The sequence below is a fragment of the Micromonas commoda genome, chromosome 16, assembly GCF_000090985.2.
Source record: "Micromonas commoda chromosome 16, complete sequence".
In the NCBI taxonomy this organism is placed as follows: Eukaryota; Viridiplantae; Chlorophyta; class Mamiellophyceae; order Mamiellales; family Mamiellaceae; genus Micromonas; species Micromonas commoda.
The window spans coordinates 166775-189064 of NC_013053.1; the positions used below are offsets into that span (position 1 = coordinate 166775).

Here is a 22290-nt window from a genome sequence, read left to right on the forward strand (position 1 = left end):
GCCAAGGCTTCGCGTCGCGGCGAGCTCGAGAGGGCGCAAACGGAGCTCGTCGACGTCAAAGCCGAGTTGGGAAAAACGGCGGCGATCATCGCGGAGGTCAGGGCGAACCTGAACGCGTCAATCGAACGGGAAAAAGGCGCCGAGCGACGCGCGGCGGAGGCGCAGAAGGACGCGCGCGAGGCGCGCGCCGAGTTTGACGCCCTGAGAGCGGATCACGAGCGGGAGACGAATACGATCGTCGCCGGTCGCGAGCGGGAAATACTCGAAAAAGACGCCGTGGTGAAAAGCCTGCGGGACAAGGCGGAGGACGCGTCCGCTCGAGCGTCCGCCGCGGAGGGCAGGCTCGGCGCGGTGAACGAGGAGCTCGAACGGGTTCGCCGGGAGCTGGACCGTCGCGCGGGGGATATAAAGCGCCACGAGGCGGAGATTGAACGCCGCCGCGACGACGTCATCAGAGCGGAGAACGAGACTCGCCGAGCGAACGAGTCCCTCCTCGTCGCCCGCGCGGACGAGGCCAAGACGGCCGCGAGGTTGGAGGCGGTCGAGCGCGAGCGCGACGCCGCGCTCGCCGCATCGAAAGCGGCGAGGGAGGATGCGTCGGCGGGCGTCGAACGCGCGGAGGAGGAGGCGCGGAACTGGCGAGCAAAGTTCGAAGAGTCGACGAACGCGTCCGCGTCGAAAGCGCAGGAGACGGCGTCCGCGCTCGTCAAGGCGGAGCGGGCGACGCTCGAGCGCGACGGCGCCAGGGAACGTTTGAAGCTGAAAGAGACGGAGCTCGACGCCGAGTGCGCCAGACGCCGCGAGCTCGAGGCGGTGCTCCGCCACGTTCGGGACGACGCCAAAAACGAGCTCGTCGCGATGCGGATCCAACTCAACGAGACGAAAGAAAACGCAAAGGCCGAGCTCGCCCGGGGGTGGGACGCCATGCGCGCCGAGCTCGACGCCGCGCGGGAGCAGATGGCGCGTCACGCGAACGAGCAGGCGGACGCCAAAGCCGCGGCGGTGCTCGTGGACCTCGACGCGCAGCTCGCGTCGGCGAAGGAGGAAGTCAAGGCTCTTACCGCGGATCTGGCGTTGGCCAGGGCCGAGTGCGACGCGAAAGACGTTGCGAAACGCGCGGATGAGATCCGAAGCGACGCGCGAAAGGAGCTCGAGATGGAGGAGGTTCGCAGGGAGGCGTCGACAGCTGGTAAGCTGGAGGGTCACGCCGGTTTGCGGCGCGAGATTGAAGCGCTGGAGCGGGAGAGGGACGTCGCGATCGCCGACGCTTCGACGGCGAGGTCGGAGGCCAAGGCGTCGAGGGACGAGCTCGATTCCATTCGCGCGAAGCACTCGGATGCGATCGAGATGACGAACGACTTCAAGCTGAGGCTGCGTAAGGCGCAGGAGCGGGTGCGCGAGCTCGAGGAAAAGGAGGGCGTAACGGGCGTAACGGCTGTAACGGCTGTAACGGCCGTAACGGGCGTAACGGATCACGCGACGTCGCCGCCCCGGTCCGCGTACGAGGACATACAGTCCATGCGCGAGCGGCCGACGTTCATCGACCGCGACGACGACGACGACGACGACGCGGTGCCGTCCGTCACGAGCGTGGAGCAGGCGGTTGAGATTATCCGAGCGGACCGCGTCGCGCTGCGCAGGGCGGAGGAGCGCGCGTCGAAGGCTGAGTACGCCGCCGCCGCCGCGACGGCGAGGGCCAACGAAGCCAACGGCGCGGTCGAGAGGCTCAAGCGGGGCGAAGACGAATCCCCCACTCCTAACCCTGACCCTAACCCTAAACCCTTCGTGCCCCCCGTGAAGCCCATCGGGGACAACAAGAAGATGATGTCGCGTCTGTTCCACCGGCTCGAGCACTCGGGTTCCCCCACGCCGAGCGAGAAGGACGAGGCGCAGGCGGAGGAGCTCGAGCGAAAAAAAAGGTTGGGGGAGTGGACCCCCGCGGAGGACGACTGGCGATGCGAGTCCGAGGAGCTCAACGCGATGACGTCCGCGGCGCTGCGTCGACGATGCGTGGAGCTCGAGCTGACGGCGCACGAGGCGCTCGAGGCGGCGCACGACGCCGAGATGCGAGCGGAACTGGCGACGCAACGAGCGTTGAGAGCGGAGCGCAAGCTCGTCGAGGCGGCGCAAATCGCGGAGCGTTCGCGAGACTGCGCTCGAGCCACCAAGGCGGCGGCGGACGCGTGCTTCGTCGAGCTGAGGGAAACGGTGGCTTTGGCGGATCCGATTGGAAGATTGGAAGTGGATTCGATTCGAGCGCGGTTCGAGGACGAGGTGCGCGCGGTCGAGGCGCGTTTAGAGAACTTCGAAGGGTAGATTATTATCACCTACGCTAAACTTTACGCGGACTTTGGTTCGCTCGTATGAGGCTCATGTCACGGCGTGAACACCTCGTTGCACGCGCTCTCGTTGCCGAACGTTCGCGCCGCCGCGCGCTCCAGCCCGCGCAGAGACCACGGGTTCTGCGGGTGGTCCTCGTCCAAGTCCCTCGCGAACTGCTTAAACGCCCCGGCCCAATCCCCTGTTCTCAGGTAAAACTCTCCGAGGCACTGCCTGGCGGGCAGGTAGTGATGCTCGGGTTCAAAGTACGGGAGCTTGTCGTACATCTTCACCGCCGTCTGCAGGTGGTACTTGGCCATCAGCGCCTTGTTCGCGGTGTACTCCCCTTTGACGACGTACGCAGCCTGCAGCGTCTCCACCATCACCGACGCGATGAGCCGCTTCCAAGGGCAAAACGGGGAGTAGTGGTCAAAGGGCGAGCTGACGTTCCTCGCGGTGAGTGTGGGGACTTGGACGTCCGGGGAGTCGTCGGTGATTTTGCGAATCGTCAACTTGCGTAGGTGCTCGATCCACTCCCACCCGCTGATCTCGCGCCAGCTCTCCGTCGTCTCATCATCCGTCTCAGTATCCGGTGACTCATCCGGCGACTCATCAGGGTACAAGTCGTCGTTGTCGTTTGTGGGGTACTCGGGCTCCACGCCGTCCTTCGTGCTCGCCAAACCCAAGACGTACGCCCACTGCGCTCTGCCCCACGGCGACGCGGCGACCCTCCACGTCCAACGCTCGGCGTTCGTCGTGCCCTGCGGGTTAGCGTCCACGTACGCCTTCGACAGCGGCGCTCTATGCAGCTCGGCGTTATCGGCGGCGGCGCGGATCCGTTCCCACTCGCCGAACCTGGCGTATACAACGAGCGCACTCGCGGGGTAAAAACCAGAAGTTAAACCCGCGTGCGCGTCCACGGCACCGTGCCTCAACCCCGGCGACATCGCGTGCGTACCCGCGGTGGCGAAGTCGCGCGCCATCGCCGCCGCGGAGACGAGCATGGCGACGTTGTGGTCCGCGCCGTAGGGGTACACGCAGTTGGCGGCGAACGCTTCGTCGGCTTTTATCGCGATTTTGGAAATCTCCGCCGCGTCCCTCCACCGTCCCACCCTGACGTACGTGTGCGCCGCCATGTGCGCGAGGTGCGGGGAGACGCCGGCGTTGCGAGCGAGCTGGGACGCGAGCGAATCCGCGGCCGTCTCGCCCAGCGCCGCGGTGAGAAACGAATTCATCCGAGGATCGGGTCCGGGTCCGTTGATTCCGATTCCTCCTTTCTGGCCGAGGTGATCGGCATCGTCCGCTTCGGATTGATCGCCCCGCTCGCCGTCCACCGCGGGCCGAAGCCTGGGCGGCGGGAGGGACTCGGTGAGGTGCACCAGCATGTGCGCCGCGAGGAGATGGCCGGGCACGCGGCGGAGCGCGCCGTTGAGCGCGGTCATCGCCTCGGAGGTGTGCGCCCCCTCCGACTTTCGCTCCCCAACCTCCGCCTCGACGCCGAAGACGACGCCGGGATCATTCGCGTCGTCCGAGTCGCCGCCATCGCCGTCCACGCCGCCATCGACGCCCGGCTCGATGCCCTCTTCCCCCTCCCTCCTCCTCCTCGTCCCCGTCCCCGCCTCCGCCGCCGCCGCCGCGCCGGTCCAGTCCCTCGGCGCCTCCGCCGATGCGGATTTACCCCTCACCCGCCGCGGCTCCGGCTTACGCCTCGGGTCCCGGTCGGGGTTGGCGTAACTCCCGTCCCTGCGCCAGTACCGCCACGGCGTCGGGTTCATCGCCGCCTCGCCCAGCAGCGCGAGGACGTCGGCGTCTTCGCCCAATGAAAGGTTCGGGTTCTCGTCGTGTACGCCGCCGTCTGAAGATTTTTCCGTCCACGCGCGAAGCGAAGCGAGGTAGCGCTCGTGCGCCGCAAGCTGCGCATCCTCGGAGTCGGCGTCTGAAGCTTCGCGATCGCCGAAGAACGCGGACGCGGAATCCACGAGCGCGCGGAGCTTTTTCAACGATCTCGGATCCGTCGAGTACGCGTGCGGCGTCGTTCCAGTGGCCGTGTTCGGATCGTTCCGATCGTCACTCATCACAGCTGTGTTCGCGTCGATCGTCGCCTCGACGATGGTCCTCGCGGCGGCGAGCGCGGCGCGCGCGGCGTCGCGCGCGGGCCGCCGCGTCTTGTAGTTGTTCACGTCCGGCATCAGCGACCGCGCGATTCCCCACAGGCACACCGCGCATCCCACGCCGTTTGGACCATCCGCCGCGGCGTCGGCGGCGGCGATGAAATTGCGTCTCGCCTCGTCGACGTTGAACCCGAATCGCAGCGCGAGGCCCTGGCGGAACAGGTTCCTCGCGTCCTCGCCCGCGTTCGCGGGCACCAGCGCGTCGATGTCGCCGAGCGCGACGGACTTTGGTACCCCCGCGACGCCGGCGTTGTACGCTCCGAGCAGCGGGAGGTCGTCGTAGCCCTCGCATCGGGAGCCCGGGTCCGCGGCTGCGCGGGGCGGGGCGGGCGCGAGGCGCTCGACTTGGCGGAGCGCGCGGGCGGTGACGCGCGCGAGGTCGGGTTCGCCCAGCGCGCGGACGCGGTCGCGAAGGGCGCGAACGCCGATGACGATCGCGACGACGACGGCGAGGATCGCGATGATGGCCCGCGGAAGCGACGACGACGACGGCGACGACGACGACGACGACCGGACGCCGCCCTTCGTCATCCTCCTCGTCGCCCCGCCCCCGCCCGGCCTGGCGACGGCGGGCTCGTCGTCGTCGTCGTCGTCCGCGGCGGCGGCGACGGGCGTCCTTCGCTGTCGGAGAGCGGCGGCCATCGCGAAGGTCAACACGAACCCCGCGAGAGACGCGACGGCGACGGGGTCGGCCTCCGCGATGTGCGACCCGTCGCGGAGGTTGCGCATGCGTGCACTGGTCCCGTAGCGGAGGTCAGCGGCTCTGACAAGATAGGGACGGGTAACAACGAGTGTTCAAAAAACGTGGGCGATCACCCGGCTCCCGGCAGCGTCAGATCTCGAGTCGCGAAGGTCGCGTCGAGACGATACGCGCGCCCCGTTCGCGTCCAACCGTGCCATCGTCGATATCCAGGTGCGCGACGGTCCGTGAATCTCCTCCCGGAACCCGCGGCGTCCGCGCCCGGACGTCGCGTCTCGCTCGTTGCCGATCACGAACGGTGCCCAGCTGGCATCATCGATGCTCCCCGAAGCACGCGCGCGGAAGACTCGCGCCGAATCTGACGCGTTCCACCCCCCCGTATCGCCCCACCCGCGCGCAGCATGTCCGCCGCGGAGCTCTTCGCCGGCGCGGGCCAGTCCCCCGGCGTCGAGATATGGCGCATCGAAGCCATGAAGCCCGTCAAGCAGACCGACGTCACGTCCGGCAAGTTTTTCTCGGGCGACAGCTACATCGTCCTCCACACGTTCACCGAGCGAACCGGCCAGATCGCGATGAACGCGCACTTTTGGCTCGGCTCCGAGTCGTCACAGGACGAGCGCGGCGCCGCCGCGCTGCTCACCGTCGAGCTCGATCAGTTCCTCGGCGATCTGCCGACGCAGTTCCGAGAGTGCCAGGGAGCGGAATCGACCGAGTTTTTACAGCTGTTTAAAAACGGCGTGCGATACCTGGAAGGAGGCGTGGACTCGGCGTTCAACAAGGTGGACAGGGACGCGCACGTGACGACGCTGCTGCACGTCAAGGGCAACAGGAGCGTCCGGGTCATGTCCGCGCCCCTTAAACTGGATTCCCTCAACTCGGGCGACGTCTTCATCTTGGACCTCGGCGTGACGCTGATCCAGTTCAACGGATCCGGCGCGTCGCGAAGGGAACGAATGAAGGCGCTCGACGTCCTCCTCGCCGTCAGGGACGAGGAGCGCGGGGGTAAGTGCGGGGTTATATCCATCGACGAGGGCGACGGGAGGGACGTGGACGGCGTGAACGACTTTTTCGCCGCGCTGGGCGTCGACCCCGCGGAACCGATTCCTCGCATCAGATCCGCCGAGGAGGGCGGAGCCGACGACGACGTCGACGCCACCGCCGCCGGGACGATCCAACTCCACCGGTGCACCGTTCCCGAGGAGGGTGAGGGCGGCGGCACGGCTGGCGCGGCCGGCGTCTTCACCAGCGAACTCGTGGGCCCCGGCGCGGATGGCAAAGGGCTGACCAAGGATCTCCTCGCGACCGACGGCGTGCACGTGTTGATCAGCGGCGGATGCGCGTACGCGTGGGTGGGAAAAGGCGCGGGCGCGACGGAGCGCAAGTGCGCGATGCGATGGGGAATGGAGCTCGCGCGCGACGCGGGGCTTTCCCCGAACGCGCCCGTCAAGATTGTCAAGGAGGGAATGGAGCCGCCGCTGTTCAAGCAGGCGTTTCAGCGATGGTCCGCGCCGGTGGCCGGTGCAGGCGCCCCAACGAAGCCCGCTCGTGCTCCTCGAACGAAAAAGTCCGTCGACGTCGCCGCGATGGCGGCGGGGACGCCCGGAAGGGACAAGGACCGCGGGCGCGCCTTCGACGACGGCGCGGGCGGGACGCTGAAGATTTGGAGAATCGAAAAGTTTGAGAAGGTTCCGGTGGATCCGGAACAGCACGGCGTGTTCCACGCGGGAGACTCGTACATCGTCCAGTACACCTACGGGGACGAGAGTGGGCGCCCAAAGAACCACGTCATCTACTTTTGGCAAGGGCGCGACAGCACCGCGGACGAGAAGGGCGCCAGCGCGTTGCTCGCCACGGCCCTGAGCGATTCCCTCGGAGGGAACGTGCCCCAGATCAGGGTCGCCATGGGTAAAGAACCCGACCATTTCTACTCGCTCTTCGGTGGGAAGATGGTGGTTCGCGCAGGCGGCGTGGAGGGCGGGTTCAACAGGACCGAAGCGGGATTTGGGACTGAAGGCACGGACGAAGGAAACGAGGAGGGCGTCGCGCTGTTCCACGTCCGGGGCACCGACGACGTCAACACTCGAGCCGTGCAAGTCGCCGCCGACGCGTCCGCGCTCAACAGCGGCGACTGCTTCGTGCTCGTGCTGGATCAGAAGGTGGCGGCGGCCGGGATCGACGGCAAGGCGAGGGTATTCGCGTGGAACGGCCGCGGATGCTCCGAGGATGAGAAGGTTTGCGCGAAGATGATCGCCAGCTGTGTCTTGGCGCCAGCCGTCGGACTCGCGTCGGACGCTGACGTGGAGGTCATCGACGAGGGCGCCGAGCCGGACATCTTCTGGTCACACATCGGCGGTAAGAAGCCGTACGCCGAATTCGGAGAGGGGTACGACGTCCCGCAGGAGCCGAGGCTCTTCCAAATTTGCGACGCGGTCGTCGGCGGCGTCGGCGTGGCGTGCGAAGAAATTTTTAATTTCTGCCAGGACGACTTATGCGACGACGACGTCATGCTGCTGGACGTCACGAACGAGGTGTTCCTGTGGTGCGGCGCCGGGGCGAACGAGAACGAGCGGGTGGAGGCGAGGACGCTGGCGGCGGCGTACGTCGCCGCGTGCGCCGAACGCGACGGAAGGGACCCGGAGTGTCCGGTGAATGAGATTCGATCCGGAGCCGAACCGCCGGCGTTTACGTGCCACTTCATCGGATGGGACGGATCCAAGGGTTTAGGGCGGGGTGGACCCGGGGGCGGGTTCGTTGATCCGTACGAGGCCAAGCTGGCGGCGGCGAGGGCCGACGCCAAGGAAAACGCACGCCCGCCCCCCGCGTTTGCGTCACCCGCGCTCAAGAAGGTTACTACTCGAGCGACCGACGAAGAAGCCAATGGCGAGACGGGGGAGACGGGCGCCGCGTCGGGAACGTTCGAGATGCCGAAGCTCCGCGCGACGCCCGCCAAGCCGGCCGCGGCGCACGCGGGTGGCGAGGGCTCGCGGGACGGTGTTGGTTCGTCGTCGGCGCCGTCGGCAACCCCCGGGGTGCCTTCCGAGGCGTCCGGGGTGGCGCCCGTGGACAAACCCGCGGGCTCGGCGACGTTCTCGAGAGCCGAGTTGGCCGCCATGGACTCGACGTCGGGGATCGACATGGAGCGGAAGGAGAGCTACCTCGCCGACGGCGAGTTCGTGGAGGTTTTCGGGATGGAGCGCGGGGCGTTCGAGTCGATGCCGCTGTGGAAGAGGCAGGCTGCGAAGAAGAAAGCCGGGCTGTTCTAATCTCAGGCGCGCGTGAAGACGTTGTGATTGATGAATGATGATTGATTGAGGACGTGTCTGCGTGCACTCTCGCCTCGCGCGTGTCTGTGTATGTGTCGTTGTTATCGTTGCGGTTGAGTTGAGCTATTTCTTGCACTCCTTGCACCGGTAGCGCCGACGGCCGTGCTCGCAGATTGATGCCCCGCCGCACTCCTTGCACTTAGAGCGCTGACGACCGTGCTCGCAGATTGAGCCCCCACCGCACTCCTTGCAATGATAGCGCTGACGATCGTGCTTGCAGATTGAGCCCCCACCGCACTCCTTGCAGTAAGAGCGCTGACGGCCGTGCTCGCAGATTGAGCCCCCACCGCACTCCTTGCACTTAGAGCGCTCACGACCGTGCTCGCAGATTCCGGACCCACCGCACTCCTTGCACAGAGAGCGCCTGCGGCCGTGCTCGCAGATTGATGCCCCGCCACACTCCTTGCACTCAAAGTGCCTCTTCCCGTGGGGACAACCGCTGCACACCTTGCATCTCGACCGCCACTTCACCCCGTGCTCGCATGGCCCCTTCGTGGGAGGGGCTCTCTTCCGCTTCACTCCCTTCTTGGTCGCATCGTTTTCCTCCTCTTCGCTTTCCGATTCCTCCATCTCGGCGACGCTGGCGTACAGCCGGTCGAGGTTGGGTCGCCAAATCGTCGACATCTTCCCCGCGAGATCCTCCGACTTTTCGTCTTCCCCGACGTCGTCCGCGGGAGGTTCGACGTTGACGGCGGGGGGGTTGTGGTGGTCGTCGTCGGGCTCTTCCTTGACGACGACGGGGTCCATGATCAACAAGTCTGGGCTCCAGATGGTGCTCATGGCGCACGGCGATACGAGCTATGACGACCCGGGGTCGGGGTTGAGCGGTCCCAGAAAACTGACCTGACAGTCCTTCTCGGCTCGCAGCACGCACAGCAGACTCCGTGACTTTCACATTTCGGTTTTAAAATCGCACATCTCCAACATGCCAAAATTCAAAATCGCAATTTGGGTTTGAAACGGGGCGCCGGCGTCCGCCGGTGACCCATCGCCTCACGCGCGTGTCTCCGACGCCGTGGCGCCTAACGTCCGGCGCGATGGGAAAGCACAAGGAACGCCTGGACAAGCTGCTCCGCGATATCAACAAAGCCGCGGGCGAGTTTCCCGGGACGACCCCGCGGGACGACCCGGGCGATGATGAACTCCTCGGAAGCGACGACGACACGAGCTCCTTCTCGTCCGGCTCGGACCTCGACCTCGACAAGCTCGACGCGGAGGTCGCGGCGGGATCCAGGCTCGACGCCAAGGTGGCCGCGAGGACCGCCAAGCTCGAGGAGCGGCTCGCGTCTCTGATCGCCGAGGCGCGCAAGAAGGACGAGCGGCACGAGGAGCGCCTGCGCATGAAGGAGGCGGAGTTCGAACGCGAGCGCGCTCGCATGATGGACGCGGTCGCCCTGTTGAAGGACAAGCAGGCGGAGATCGAGAGGCTCGCGCCGCCCCTCCGCCAAGCCATCGCGCAGGCGAAGGACGACATCCGCGTCCTGACGTGCTCGCAGGAGCGCATGCAGGAGCTCACGCGCCGCAAACAGGAGGACCTCTCCCTCGCGGAGTTCGCCATCCTGCGAATCCACCAGGAAACCGGAGAACTTCGACAGGAGCTCGACGTGACGCGCATCGAGCGCGACGCCCTCAAGGACGCCAACGCGAGGCTCGACGTCGACAACAAGCGGATGGCCCGCGAGCTCAAGCGCGTCACGTCCTCCGTCGACGCGGACGCTCGCGAGTCAACCGCCGATCGCGAAGCGCTCCAACGACGATGCGATCGACTCGGCCGCGACCTCGAAGACGCGCTCGTCAAGGTGGAGGTGCTCTCCGCCAAGGGCGCGATGTACGACGAGGTGGCCGCCACCGTCGACAGGCTCACCAAGCGCGCCGCGGAGGCTGAGAAGGAAGCCGCGGGCGCCGTCTCCGAGGCGAAGATCCTTCGACAGGAGAAGACGACGTTGGCTTCGCAGCTCGAGTCCCGCCGGCACCAGTGCGAGCTGCTCCAGCAGGACAAGGCGTACCTGTCGAGGGAGGTGGAGAGCGCGAGGGAGCGCGAGCGCAGGTGGGAGGAAGAGGAGGACCGCCTGAGGGAGAAGGCGAGGGCGCTGCGAACGCAGGCGGATGATCTGAGGGAGAAACTCGCGACGGGTCACGCCGAGCTGGCGGACAAGCACGAGCAGAGGCTCGTGGGCGAGATCGAGCGACTCCAGACCAAGGCCCAAGAGGACCTCGAACGGCTGCGGGAGGAGCACGCGGGGGCGAGGGACCGGGAGATCAGGGCGCTGAGGGACCTGCGGGACGCCGCGGTTGCCGACGCCGCCGTCGCTCGCCGGGAGCTGTCCGACCTTCGCAAGGGGTACGACGATTTGCTCGCGTCGCACCGCCTCGCGATGAAAAACGCCGACGTCCACGCCGCCGAAACGTCGGGGCAGCTCCGGATGAAGTCGATGGAGCTGGAGCGCGTGACGATGCTCCACGGCGAGGCGACGAGCGTCGCCAAGGTGCTCAGGATCGAATGCGACACGCTGACGAAAAAAGTGAGGTTGCTCGAATCGCAGTACCTCGCGCTGGAATCGTCGGCGAACCGCGCGAGGACCGAATCCGACATGACGGTCGCGGAGATGGCCGCCAGGCTGTCGCATTACGAGGGCCTGGAGCGCGAGCTGGACGAGGCGGTGATGCGACAGGCGGCGGGCAAGGAAAACGTCGGAGGAGGAGGAGGAGCCGACGTATCCGTCTCCGGAAGCATCACCGGAAGCGCCAACTTGGACGGATTGACCGCCCTCTCCGGCGCTGTGCCCGCGAGCCTTCGCCGGCGTCTGCAGCAGAGCGTCGCCCTCGGCCGGCGCGTTAACGAGCTCGAGCGGATGCTCGTCGCCACGGAGGCTTCGCGCGACGCCGCCGTAGCCAAGGTTGACGAGCTGGAGGGCGAGTTGAGGCGCGCCAAGTCGCGAGCGATTGACGCCTCGCAGCCGTACAACTACCTCGTCGATCGCATCGCCGACGTCGAGCGAGACGCGGACGCCTCCGCCAGGCGGGAGCGGGAGATGGGCGAGAAGCTCGAGGCGGCGCGAGCGGCGGCACACGCGGCGCGGGAGGAGGCGACGGCGCTGCGTAAGGACCTGAAGGCTGCGCTCGACGAGCGGAGCGAGCTGGCGGCGATTAAGAACATGCTCAAGGGCGCGTCGGGGCGAACGGCGCTCGCGGCGAAAAAGTGACGCTTCGCGTAGAAATACCGCACTCCGCGCGGCCATCGGCGACGCGCTTGTAACGAGTACGAAGGAACCGACGACGACATAAACAAACGGAGGAACGAAACGCGCGCTCAGTTCGCGAGTAAGTGTCGGGTTCGATGACGAGTCGATGACGAGCGTCGCCGCCGCCGCGAGTATAATACCTTCGTAGTTTTTAAAGTCACTTGGTCTTGCCGCCCCTGCGCGCCTGGCCGAGGCCCGCCGACTCGCGCTCGCACCGCTCGCACGCGCACTCGAACCCGTAATCCGCGAGCTCCGCGCGTCTCTCCCTCACGTCCGCGTCCTCGTCCACGTAACACATCGTCAGCTCCTCGCCTTTCTTAACAGCCCTCTTCGCTACCAGCACGCACGAACCGTCCACATCGCCGTCGTCCTTCAGGGGCGTCACGTTCGGGTCGCAGTCGCTGTTGAGTTGCGACTGCAGCGCGAAGAACCCGGTGCCCTCGCACGGGACGCAGTATCGCACATCCAACGCGTCCAGGAGAGGGTCGGTGACGAGACGTTCGGGCGAATCTTCCGGAAAGGTTTCATCCGCCGCGAGAAAGTAATCCTCCACGGGGGACGCGACGGCAACCTCGAGGTTGTTGAGCTCGAACATGCCGATGACCACGGCGTACACCTCTATCGTGAACAGGCCGGGGTACCGGTCCAGCACGTTCGCGTCGGAGAGCGCCAGCGTGGCTCTCAACAAGTTGAGCGACTCGGCGGCGATGTCGCGCATCGAAGCTCGAAACTCGTCCTCGCCGGCGCCATCCGGAACATCCGCCGGTTTGGCCACCGTCTCCCACCACACGCCCTTGTGCGCCACGGCGTACGGGCGCCACGCGTCGACCAGGCATTGGTCCGCGTCGTCGTGCGCGTCGTCCGGGTTCATCGCGGGTTCGATCTCGGATGAGTGCGTGGTTCCAGCGGACGGGGCTGTTCCGGAAGCTGCGAGTCGAACGCGATTGTTGCGTTTGTTCTCCGCGGCGTACGCCGTCTCGAGGAGAACCCTCGCGGCGAGCGGGAAGATGTCGTTCGTCTCCTTGGCGTGGTTGACGAAGGCGGTGGCGGCTAAACCCCGCCCACTCACGCCGCACGGCCCGACGCAGAGGTGTCGCTCGTGTCTGGACCACGCGTTCGACGCGCACGCGTCGGAGCAGTACGAGTTCCGGTCGCAACCCCCGTGGCACTCGAAGCACTCGGGCAGAGGGAAGTGCGACGAGTTGGGCAAGGTCCTAGTGCCCTGCGCCAGCTCCTCGAGCACGCGGCGCTCCACCACGCCCTCGCACGCCTCTCTGTGCGAGTCGCGAAGCAGTCGGGTCGCGATCTGGCGCTCGATCGATCCGACGTACCTGAAGCACTGCGCGCACACCGTGGCGTCCTCGCGGTTGCTCTCCTGCTGGATGCCCACCAGCGGGGGCTCGCACAGGACGCGCTCGCCCTGCGCAAAGTCCCGCGCCGCGAACAACCCGCGCCCTCGGTACGTTGACGAGGGCTTCACGAGGACGTCGCCGTGGCCGGGCCGGCCCGGGGCGAGGAGGGAGGCGTAATACGCGGCGACGTCGTCGTCCGTCGGCGGCGCGAGGAGGAGCGAGAGCTGCCGCGATGCGAGCTCGTCGGATGATGCGGACGCGCCCGCCATCGCGAGCCCGCGCGGTGCGTGTCGAGGAGGACGCGGGTGGACGGAAGCCGGAAGGAGGAGGAGGAGGAGGACGCGCGAGGACCGCGAGTCACGCGCGCGAAGGTCGCGGAGTCGCCGGAGAGTCGAGGCGCTCGGTCCTATGCGCGCCGCCGCCGCCGACGGATCGACGATGAAAATCGACGCTCGATTTGCAGCCACCCCGCTCATGAAATATTAATAATAATTCACCCGCGTAACTACAACCGGCTAACATCACAACCGGCTTCGAGACGAACGAACCCCTCACTCCCTCTCGATCGTGAGCATCGCGGCGAGGCACTCGTCCGCGTCGAGGTCCTCGAGCATGTCGAACACGCTCCCCGACTCGCCGCCCTTCACCCGCACCCGCGGGTCCACGAACCAGGAGTCCAACGCCTTCCTAGGCACCCCCGCCGCGAGCGCCGCCTTGCCGAAGGAATCCTTCGAGACGGACGCCTTGAGCCAGTTGGCGCGCTCGGCGAGGCCCTCGAGGGGCGACGCGGACGCGTGCACGCCGTTCTCGCCCGTGAACGGCTCGTTGGGAAGGCCGAGCGCTTTCCATTCCGCGTAAATCTCTCCCCGGAGGGACGCGAGGGGCGCGACTGCCGGATCCGTGGGGCCGAGGAGATCGCCGCGGAATTCGCTCCACTTTAAGTCGGCAGGGTCCCACTCCACGACGTAGTAGTGGATGGACGCTCCGGGCGCGACGAAGGCGGCGCGCATGGTCATGAAGAAGCCGTTGAAGACGAAGATGCCGTCGCCGAGCTTGGCGCCGTAGAAGCCGCCGCCGAACTTCTCCATGTCGCCCGCCGCCTTTGCCGCCTGCCACTTGGCGTCGAGGCCGTCGGCGTCGACGCCGAGCTTGGCGCACGCGTCGATGGCGTTGTACACGAGACCGTCCGCGAGCGCCTGTTTCCAGGAAACGCCGAACTTGGCCTCGAACTTTGCCTCGGGCACCGGGAGCTGTTCGGGTTTCAGCAGCGTCGCCTTGGACGCGATGGCGTAGTAGTGCTGATCGATGAGCTTGTCCTTGTCGATCTTGGCCGCGGCGATGTCGCCCTCGGCGAGGATCTTGACCCTCTTGGAGGTGAGCTTGGCGACGACGAGGTCCTGCACCGCTCGGGTGTTGGCGTGGGGCTTGATGAACACGAAGGCCGAGTTCATGAGAGGCGCCTTGGCGTCGGCGGCTGATCCCTTGGAATCGTCCTTCTTGGGGAGGATCTTCTTGACGGCTCCCTTGACGCCCTTGACGGCGCCCTTGAGGAACGCGCCGATGCCCATGTTTAGCGTTCGGTTTGTGCGGTGCGGATGACCGATCGCCCGTGCGCGCACGGAGCGGTTCGTTGTGACCGCGTCCGATTGATGCTTCAAAGGATATGTACCTGCTGTGCCGAACCGTCGCGGATTGGCAAAGCAGATTCCCAGCCAGTGGCTCTGGTTGTTTTGGGACTTTTGTATGAGAAACAGTCACATTTTTTCAGTCTTTTTGTGGTTGGGAAAATTAAGAGTTATTCTCCGACTGGCTTTTGGTTCCTTTTTCCTATCCGCCTCCGCGGGGCGCATTCCAAACCGCACATCTCACGCATCCACCACCGACGAACATGGCTACCGAGCAGACCTACATCATGATCAAGCCCGACGGCGTCCAGCGCGGCCTCGTCGGCCAGATCATCCAGCGCTTCGAGCAGAAGGGCTTCTTCCTCCGCGGCATGAAGATGATGCAGGTGGAGAAGTCGCACGCCGAGAAGCACTACGCCGATCTCTCCTCCAAGCCCTTCTTCGGCGACCTCGTCGACTACATGTGCTCCGGCCCCGTCGTGTGCATGGTCTGGGAGGGCAAGGAGGTCGTCAAGACCGGCCGCAAGATCATCGGCGCCACCAACCCTCTGTGAGTGCCCGCCCCGATCGGATCTGCCGAGACAAATCGGACCTTTCGTTCCCGTCCCGTCGTGCTCCGCCGCCGCCGCCTTTTCCGCCGCTTCGCGCGCGCGATCGCGCGACGTCACGACTTCTCCGCGCGATTCGATCCCACCGTTCGCGTCACCGACACCCTTTGAAGGCATTCACCGCCCGCATCGCGACGTGACGACCGCACGCGACCCCACCGCTGACCCCGTCGGCCCCCACCCCGCCACCCATCGCAGCGCCTCCGAGCCCGGCACCATCCGAGGCGATTTCTGCATCGAGCTCGGCCGCAACGTCATCCACGGCTCCGACGCCGTCGAGTCCGCGCAGCACGAGATCGGCCTCTGGTTCCCCGAGGGCGTCACCAACTACGAGCACACCGCCAAGGCCTGGATCTACGAGTAAGCGTCCTCGTCCCAGCCACCGCCGCAAGCTATAGCACGAACTTTAATACATCTATTACGTGCTGCCACACAGTGTGAAAAAATTGACTATCCCGTGCCCTCGTACATTACATAGTCCGTCGCTAGCAGTTAGTCGATCTTGACGGAGCCGTAGATGGCGCGCACGAACCCGAGGCACGACACGAAACCCACCGTGCCGGTGATCATCAGGAAGCCCAGGCTCAGCAGACCCATGTAGCAAAAGTACATCACCGTCGGCACCGTCCGCGTGATGTCCAATTTCGTCGCAAAGTAAAATGCGCTGTACATGAACACGTACAGGGCGGACGAGCCGGACGTGAAGAACGATCGCCACCACCACCTGTAGTCCTCGCCGCACAGCTGGAAGTAGCACAGCACGATCGTGATCTCCGCGCACGTCAGGACCAGTATGAGGTAGACGAGGAAGAGGATGCCGAAGATGTAGTACGTCTGATGCAGCCACATCGAGGTGAGGATGAAGAAGAGCTCGATGAAAACCGCGCCAAAGGGGAGGACGCCTCCGACGAGAGCGCTGAACCAAGGGGACATGTACCAGGGCTGCGGGGGAACCTGCCTCGGAATCTTGTTCGTCCTGACGGGAGTCTCCGGCGGCGTCGTCTTGAATCCAAAGTAAGATCCCACGTAGACGAGCGGAGTGTTGATGGCGCCCCAGAGCAGGAGAAGCGCGACCAGCGTGCCAAAGGGAACCGCAGCCGCGCTGCGTCGGCCCCAGACGAGCAGGTTGAGCGCGAACACCACGGCGAAGACGACGGACGGGAACGCCAGCGCCGTCTTCAACGTGTGTCCCTGCCAGTCCGTCAGCGCGAAGCCTCGGAGCATTCGACCGGTGACGTAACCGTTGATGACGCCCATAAAGACGAAGAGCATGAGCATCGCCGTCATCAGCCCGCCGCGGTTGGCGGGGGACAGGAAACCGAGCACCGCGAAGATCATCGTCACGAAGGTCATGCCGAGGAGCTGGGATCCGGTGCCGATGCACACGGACAGCGCGCCGGGCGCGGGCGGCGGCCTGAACACGTCGCCGTGAACCAGCTTCCACCCCGTCTCCTCGGCAGTCTCCTCGACAGTCTCCAGCTGGTTGTACTGGGTGATGTCCCTGCGAAGCGTGCGGATCATGATCATCGCCACCATGCCGCTGAGGAACAGCAAGATCATCGCGCTGTTCACCACGCTGAACCAGTGAATCTCCCTGTCCTGGGTCTGCAGGTAGGTATCCCACCTCGACGCCCAGCGCACGGGGGAGGATTTGAACACCACGTCGTAGGTGAAGACAATCTCCTCGCCCGCGGCGACGATCTGCGGGGACTCGCCGAGCGGGTGGGGCTCGTCCGCGTTGCCCGCGCACGTCTTCAACCTCGGCGCGGAGTCGTCCCATCGGTCGTACTCGTGCCTCACCGACGCGGGCTCCACCTCGAACCCGACGATGCGGGCGAGATCGGTGTCGGCGTCGCGATGGTACAGGATGGTGAACCTGGCGTGGTTGTTGACGTAAAACCTGTGCGGGCCGTCCTCGGATTCGCTCACCTTGACGCCCACGGGGAAGCCTCGCTCGTAGTACTTGCGGGGCTGGCCGGTGGTTTCGTCGATGATGGGCGCGCCGGTCTCGTCCAGGTGCTGTCGAACCTCCGCGGCTGGGAGGTTGTCGAGGATCATGTTGACGCGGTACTCGTACTCGATCGCCTCGTGGATGGTCTTGACCTGCGGCGGGGTGAGGGCGATGACGCGACAGACCACCTTGCAGCGCTCGTCCAGCCTCATCTGGATCTGGTAGAGCGAGTTGAAGATGCGGTCGCCGCGGAGCACCTCGCCGAGGTTCTCGGCGGAGGAGACGATGTGATCGGGCTGGCAGTAAGGGAGCTTGTAGTACTCCATGGGCAGCGCCTTGTCGCTGCGGATGGAGTTGACCTTGAAGTTGATGAGATCATCCTGTCATCGGTCGGCGGTGGACGGGGGGGAGGGCGCGAGGTCAGGCGGAGAAGGCGCGAGGGGATGGGCACAAGCGCGTGCGAGGAAAATCTATCAGATTCGCCGGCCCGTTGGCGCCCCGGAAAATGAACGATCTGGGGTCCCTCACGCGGTGGGGAGGGGGCGCGTACCCTGGCGTAGTCCTGGGGCGCCACGCCCGGGAGGTAGAACCCGAACGCGGGGCTGACGAGCGCCGCGCAGAGCGCGAGCGCGAGCACCGCAGCGCGCATGACGTCGGTTCGACGGTACTCGATCACTGCGACGCCGGGCGATCGACTCGGGCCAGTCATCAAGATTGGGCCGCGCGATGGATGCCAGATTGGACAATTTTCCGACTCGCCAAAAAATGTGAGAGCTCTAGTAAGTGTCACGCCTCCCGGTGGTGCACCCATCGGTTCGTCCACTCCTCGTCGTGTTCGCCCCCGTAGAACATCGACAACCCTGCCCCCTCCAACGCCGCCGCCACCTCCGCCTCCGTCCTCGGAGGGGAAACCTTCGCCTTCGTCTTCCCTCCCGCCACCGCCGCCGCTCCCGACACAGCTGTCACATTCGACGCATCATCAGCCGTCGGCGCGCACCACCCGCGTAGGGTCTCGGCGTAGAACCCTTCGTCGTCGTCCTTCGCCGTCACCGCGTACGCACCCACGAGCCGAACCCCGGGGTACGTGGCTCGCACCTCCGGGGTCACGAACTTGCGGTAGTACTTGATGCGTTTCTTGGCGCTCTTGGACAGCGAAGCGAGCTTGCGCCGAAAATCGTCGTCGACGCGTTTGCCCCGCAGCACCGGTCCGCGGCGGTCCGTCGTCACGGCCGCGTCGTCGCCGTCGAACCAGTACCGGTTCAGCGCGAACCTGGCAAACTCCAGGCCGTACCAGAGCGCCCGCGGTACCCCGCGTTTCTTGTCCCTGCTGCCGAAATCGTAGACGACGCAGCTGTATCCCAGTGCCAGGGACACGAGGAGGTTGGCGTCGAGCTCGAGCATCATCTTCTCCATGTCGCCCGCTTCGCACAAGGTGCTCTGGATCCTGACGAAGGCGTAGTCGTCGATGCCGACGGCGCGGAGGGTCGGGATCGCCTCGACGCCGTTCTTGAGGTTGATGAAGTGCCGGACGTTGAGCGTGGACGGGTCGAACGAGCGCGGCGGGGGGTGCGCAGCAGCGGGGTCGACGTCGCTCGCGAGGGTTATCGTTCGCCAGCCCCGGAGGTGCCCACCGCCGCGACGGGGGTTTCGGCGGTGCGTGAACGCGTCGAGGCGGCATCTCGCGGGCTCAGTCGGGCGGATACGCACGGTCGAGGCGCGCGACGGGGCGAGCGCGGCGAGGGCCATCGCTTCCCTCGCGTGAACGCGTGGGCGCGTCCGCCGGCGCACGGAGATTCTGACGGATGCGTGCTGTGTGGCGCGATATTGACAGCTGTGCGCGGATACGAGAGTGCGGCACTACGCGATGCGCCGCGAGCACCTCGTCGCCGCCGCGGTGGTCGCGACCGTCGTACTCGCGGCGACGTCGCTCGGGAGCGGCGGTCCATCCCCGTTCGTCGACGATGGGGGCGCATCCTCGACGGACGACCGGCGGATGATCGTGGACGACGCGCGCGACGCGCCGGCGCTCGAGGCGTCCGAGAATGGAAGACGGCCGATCGAGGCGGGCGCCGAGGAGCGCACGCCGCTCGGCGCGGTGGCGCGCTCGCGACGCCGCCAACTCACGGACGATGAGCTCGCCATCCTCCGCGACCTCGAACCGGAGGCGTTTCGCGCGGTTCCGCCCGCCGGCGGTACGTGGGACCGGGCGAGCAAGAACCCGTGCTTCTTCGTGCCAGCCAAGATTGACAACCGCGATTGCCTGCCGTACTACCACGTCGTGGGCGCGTGGCAGAGCGGCGGTCGCGCGCTCAACGCCAAGATATCCACGCACCCCGACGTGTTCCAGTCGGGAGAGACGCACTTCTGGAACGAGGACCGACCGATGCGCGCCTACCTGGACCGATACGACGCGTTCGAGCGAGCGACGAGACAACGCGGGACCGACGCGAAGCACGCGCTCATCGTGGGAGACGATTCCCCCGGCGTCCTGGCCAACACGTGGACGGAGTCGCAGAGGTTGCACAGGGCGTTTAAAGACACCGTGGCGACGTGCTGGAAGGCGTGTCAGGCGTTGCCGGAGACTGTCCCGGCCGGGGCGCCGGACGGGTCGCCCACCGAACGACGCCGCTGCGTCGACGGTGATGTCGAAAATGACGTTCCGGGGTGCGGCGACAAAGCGAATGAAGCGGATCCGCCGAGGGAGAAACCCGGCGGTCACGCGCTGTCCGTGCCGCACCTGATGCGCGCCATCTACGGCGACGTGGACGTCAAGATCATCGCCGTGCTGAGGGAGCCCGTCGCGAGGCTTCACGCCGCGTATTCGCACTACGAGCACTACGCCAAGCACTTTAAAAGCTTTGACGAATTCGTAAACCTCTTCGTCGACGCGTTCGAGGAGTGCGCTGGCGAGCACGGCGTGGAGGGATGCGCGCACAGGTTCGAGGCGTACCACCCCAAGTACGAGGCTGTGTTCTACCACGCCGATCAGCTCATAAAGACGATGTACGCGGTGTTTTTGGAGGGTTGGCTCGCGATGTTTGGCGCGGAGAACGTGCTGGTGCTGAGAACGGAGGACGTGTTCCACTCGGACCCGAACGTGCGCAAAGAACAGCTGAAAAAGGCGCTCAGTCACCTCGGATTGGCGGACGTCACGGAGAGCGCGTTGGACGCCATGGACGCGTGCGACGAGGAGTGCAACGCCGACGACGCTGCGATGGCGACGAGGAAGTACGAAGCCGGCGACGTGAGCCCGGAGACTCGCGCCAAGCTCGACGCGTTCTTCGCCCCACAACTGGCGGACCTCGCGGCGATGTTAGGGGACGAGAAGTGGAGGTGGCCGGGGTATAGGGGAGTGTAGGGGAGTAGTGAGGCGAGGCGGCGGGCTGTGAGGTCGGTTCGAGCGTAGCGACGACGTTACGATAGCGGCGAGTTTGAAGAAGGCTGCGAAAAAGCCGTGTTTTGGCGCGCTCAGTGCCACGTCGGCCGGCAGCACCAGATTTCAAATCTACCTCGGAGCGCCGGGTCTCGACGGGGCGCGCCATAACGCCCGGCGACGTCCTCGCGCGCGCGCCTTTCGCGTCGCATACTCGCGCCCACGTGACGGCCGCGCGTCGCCGCACTCCGAATCCAAACCCGCCCGAGGCGTCATCGAACGAGGACCGCCCGTCATGAACGCCGCCGTAACGAACAACAACACCACCACCGTCGCCGCCCCGCTCGCGCGCCGCGTTTCCGGCGGTGCCGCGCGTCGCGTCGCGGCGCTCACCCGCGGCGCGCCGTGCCGCGCGACGTCCATGCCCGGTACCCCCACGACCAAACTCAAGGACCTCAAGAACTGCATCGAGGCGCAGCAATTCGACGCGGAGATGCTCAAGGAGCTCTTCGTCGTCGCCGACGCGATGGCCGAGGTCAAGCCCGGATCGCCCGAGTCCCGGATGCTCCAGGGCTTTAACATGGCCACCCTGTTCTACGAACCCTCGACGCGCACCCGCCTCTCCTTCGAGGGCGCCATGGGCAAGCTCGGCGGCGGGATCCTGTCCACCGAATCCGCGGGCGAGTACTCCAGCGCGGCGAAGGGCGAGACCCTGGAAGACACCATCCGCACGGTGGAGGGATACGCGGACATCATCGTGCTGCGGCACTTCAGCGCCGGCGCCGCGCGAAGGGCGGCGAACGCGGCGGACACTCCCGTCATAAACGCGGGCGATGGACCCGGGTGCGTTTACGTTTAAACCCTAAACCACCCACCTCCCACCGTTCGTGCCCTCTCTCGTCTCTTCCCGTACCCTCGCGCGACGTCCCGGACCCCCAAAGTTAATCCATCGACGAAACCTTCGACTCACCGACGCTCTCCCCGCCACCCACACAAACCACACCCCAGGCAACACCCCACTCAGGCGCTGCTCGACACCTACACCATCTACAACGAGCTCGGGCGGCTCGAGAACCTCAAGATCGGCCTCGTCGGCGACCTCGCCAACGGCCGCACCGTTCGCTCGCTGGCGTCCATGATGACCAACTTCGCGGACGTGTCGTTTTATTTCATCGCGCCGGACGTCGTCAAGATGGGCCAGGACATTAAAGACGAGCTGGACGAGAAGGGGATCAGGTGGGAGGAATCCGAGGACCTGCTCGGGGTGGCGTCCGAGGTTGACGTACTGTACCAGACGCGCATCCAGAAGGAACGGTTCGGCGACAGGCTGGACGAGTACGAGGCGTGTCGGTGCGTTTATTTTAATCTTTGCGTGTATGGGCAATTTGACTGACGTGGTTTTTTATTTTTTTTGTTTACAGGGGCATCTACACCGTGGACCGCGCGGTGATGGACGCCATGCGGAGGGACGCCATCGTCATGCACCCGCTCCCGCGGCTCGACGAGATCACCACGGAGGTGGACTCCGACCCGAGGGCGGCGTACTTCAGGCAGGCGAGGAACGGGCTGTACGTCCGCATGGCGCTGCTCAAGGTTCTGCTCAAGGTTTGACTCTGAGCGTGGCGG

General features: G+C 65.9%; 11 protein-coding genes across 11 annotated transcripts; 5 read left to right on the top strand and 6 right to left on the bottom strand.

Moving 5' to 3' along the window:
* Positions 1 to 1588: 1588 nt before the first annotated feature.
* MICPUN_109623 (predicted protein) lies at positions 1589 to 3896 on the bottom strand. The gene has a single exon (XM_002506783.1). It carries the CDS (start codon positions 2700 to 2702, stop codon positions 2376 to 2378), a length of 327 nt encoding a protein of 108 aa, XP_002506829.1. The 5' UTR covers positions 2703 to 3896; the 3' UTR covers positions 1589 to 2375.
* Positions 3897 to 5591: 1695 nt separating this feature from the next.
* On the top strand, positions 5592 to 8453 carry MICPUN_64728 (predicted protein; the record flags this gene model as incomplete). The annotated part of the gene is made up of 1 exon (XM_002506627.1): positions 5592 to 8453. One exon carries the CDS (start codon positions 5592 to 5594, stop codon positions 8451 to 8453), a length of 2862 nt encoding a protein of 953 aa, XP_002506673.1.
* Positions 8454 to 8576: 123 nt separating this feature from the next.
* MICPUN_64729 (predicted protein) lies at positions 8577 to 9293 on the bottom strand (the record flags this gene model as incomplete). Its single annotated transcript, XM_002506784.1, has 1 exon — positions 8577 to 9293. One exon carries the CDS (start codon positions 9291 to 9293, stop codon positions 8577 to 8579), a length of 717 nt encoding a protein of 238 aa, XP_002506830.1.
* A 257-nt stretch (positions 9294 to 9550) lies between these two features.
* Positions 9551 to 11716, top strand: MICPUN_64730 (predicted protein; the record flags this gene model as incomplete). The annotated part of the gene is made up of 1 exon (XM_002506628.1): positions 9551 to 11716. The coding sequence occupies one exon, from the start codon at positions 9551 to 9553 to the stop codon at positions 11714 to 11716; it is 2166 nt and encodes a 721-aa protein (XP_002506674.1).
* Positions 11717 to 11912: 196 nt separating this feature from the next.
* MICPUN_89128 (set domain protein) lies at positions 11913 to 13376 on the bottom strand (the record flags this gene model as incomplete). Its single annotated transcript, XM_002506785.1, has 2 exons — positions 11913 to 12638; positions 12696 to 13376. The coding sequence occupies 2 exons, from the start codon at positions 13374 to 13376 to the stop codon at positions 11913 to 11915; spliced, it is 1407 nt and encodes a 468-aa protein (XP_002506831.1).
* A 282-nt stretch (positions 13377 to 13658) lies between these two features.
* On the bottom strand, positions 13659 to 14675 carry MICPUN_64732 (predicted protein; the record flags this gene model as incomplete). The annotated part of the gene is made up of 1 exon (XM_002506786.1): positions 13659 to 14675. The coding sequence occupies one exon, from the start codon at positions 14673 to 14675 to the stop codon at positions 13659 to 13661; it is 1017 nt and encodes a 338-aa protein (XP_002506832.1).
* A 320-nt stretch (positions 14676 to 14995) lies between these two features.
* On the top strand, positions 14996 to 15704 carry MICPUN_88956 (predicted protein; the record flags this gene model as incomplete). Its single annotated transcript, XM_002506629.1, has 2 exons — positions 14996 to 15282; positions 15539 to 15704. The coding sequence occupies 2 exons, from the start codon at positions 14996 to 14998 to the stop codon at positions 15702 to 15704; spliced, it is 453 nt and encodes a 150-aa protein (XP_002506675.1).
* A 27-nt stretch (positions 15705 to 15731) lies between these two features.
* On the bottom strand, positions 15732 to 17940 carry MICPUN_96074 (predicted protein; the record flags this gene model as incomplete). The annotated part of the gene is made up of 2 exons (XM_002506787.1): positions 15732 to 17671; positions 17842 to 17940. 2 exons carry the CDS (start codon positions 17938 to 17940, stop codon positions 15833 to 15835), a joined length of 1938 nt encoding a protein of 645 aa, XP_002506833.1. The 3' UTR covers positions 15732 to 15832.
* An 89-nt stretch (positions 17941 to 18029) lies between these two features.
* MICPUN_53547 (predicted protein) lies at positions 18030 to 19037 on the bottom strand (the record flags this gene model as incomplete). Its single annotated transcript, XM_002506788.1, has 1 exon — positions 18030 to 19037. The coding sequence occupies one exon, from the start codon at positions 19035 to 19037 to the stop codon at positions 18078 to 18080; it is 960 nt and encodes a 319-aa protein (XP_002506834.1). The 3' UTR covers positions 18030 to 18077.
* Positions 19038 to 20015: 978 nt separating this feature from the next.
* On the top strand, positions 20016 to 20737 carry MICPUN_109625 (predicted protein). The gene has a single exon (XM_002506630.1). It carries the CDS (start codon positions 20032 to 20034, stop codon positions 20647 to 20649), a length of 618 nt encoding a protein of 205 aa, XP_002506676.1. The 5' UTR covers positions 20016 to 20031; the 3' UTR covers positions 20650 to 20737.
* Positions 20738 to 21085: 348 nt separating this feature from the next.
* On the top strand, positions 21086 to 22275 carry MICPUN_98407 (predicted protein; the record flags this gene model as incomplete). The annotated part of the gene is made up of 3 exons (XM_002506631.1): positions 21086 to 21507; positions 21673 to 22014; positions 22086 to 22275. The coding sequence occupies 3 exons, from the start codon at positions 21086 to 21088 to the stop codon at positions 22273 to 22275; spliced, it is 954 nt and encodes a 317-aa protein (XP_002506677.1).
* Between the last annotated feature and the right edge of the window lie 15 nt (positions 22276 to 22290).

Excerpts from the sequence above, each read along its gene's own strand:
- MICPUN_109625 (XM_002506630.1), top strand. The coding sequence starts at position 20,032 with ATGCGCGCCATCTACGGCGACGTGGACGTCAAGATCATCGCCGTGCTG.
- MICPUN_109623 (XM_002506783.1), bottom strand. The coding sequence starts at position 2,702 with ATGGTGGAGACGCTGCAGGCTGCGTACGTCGTCAAAGGGGAGTACACC.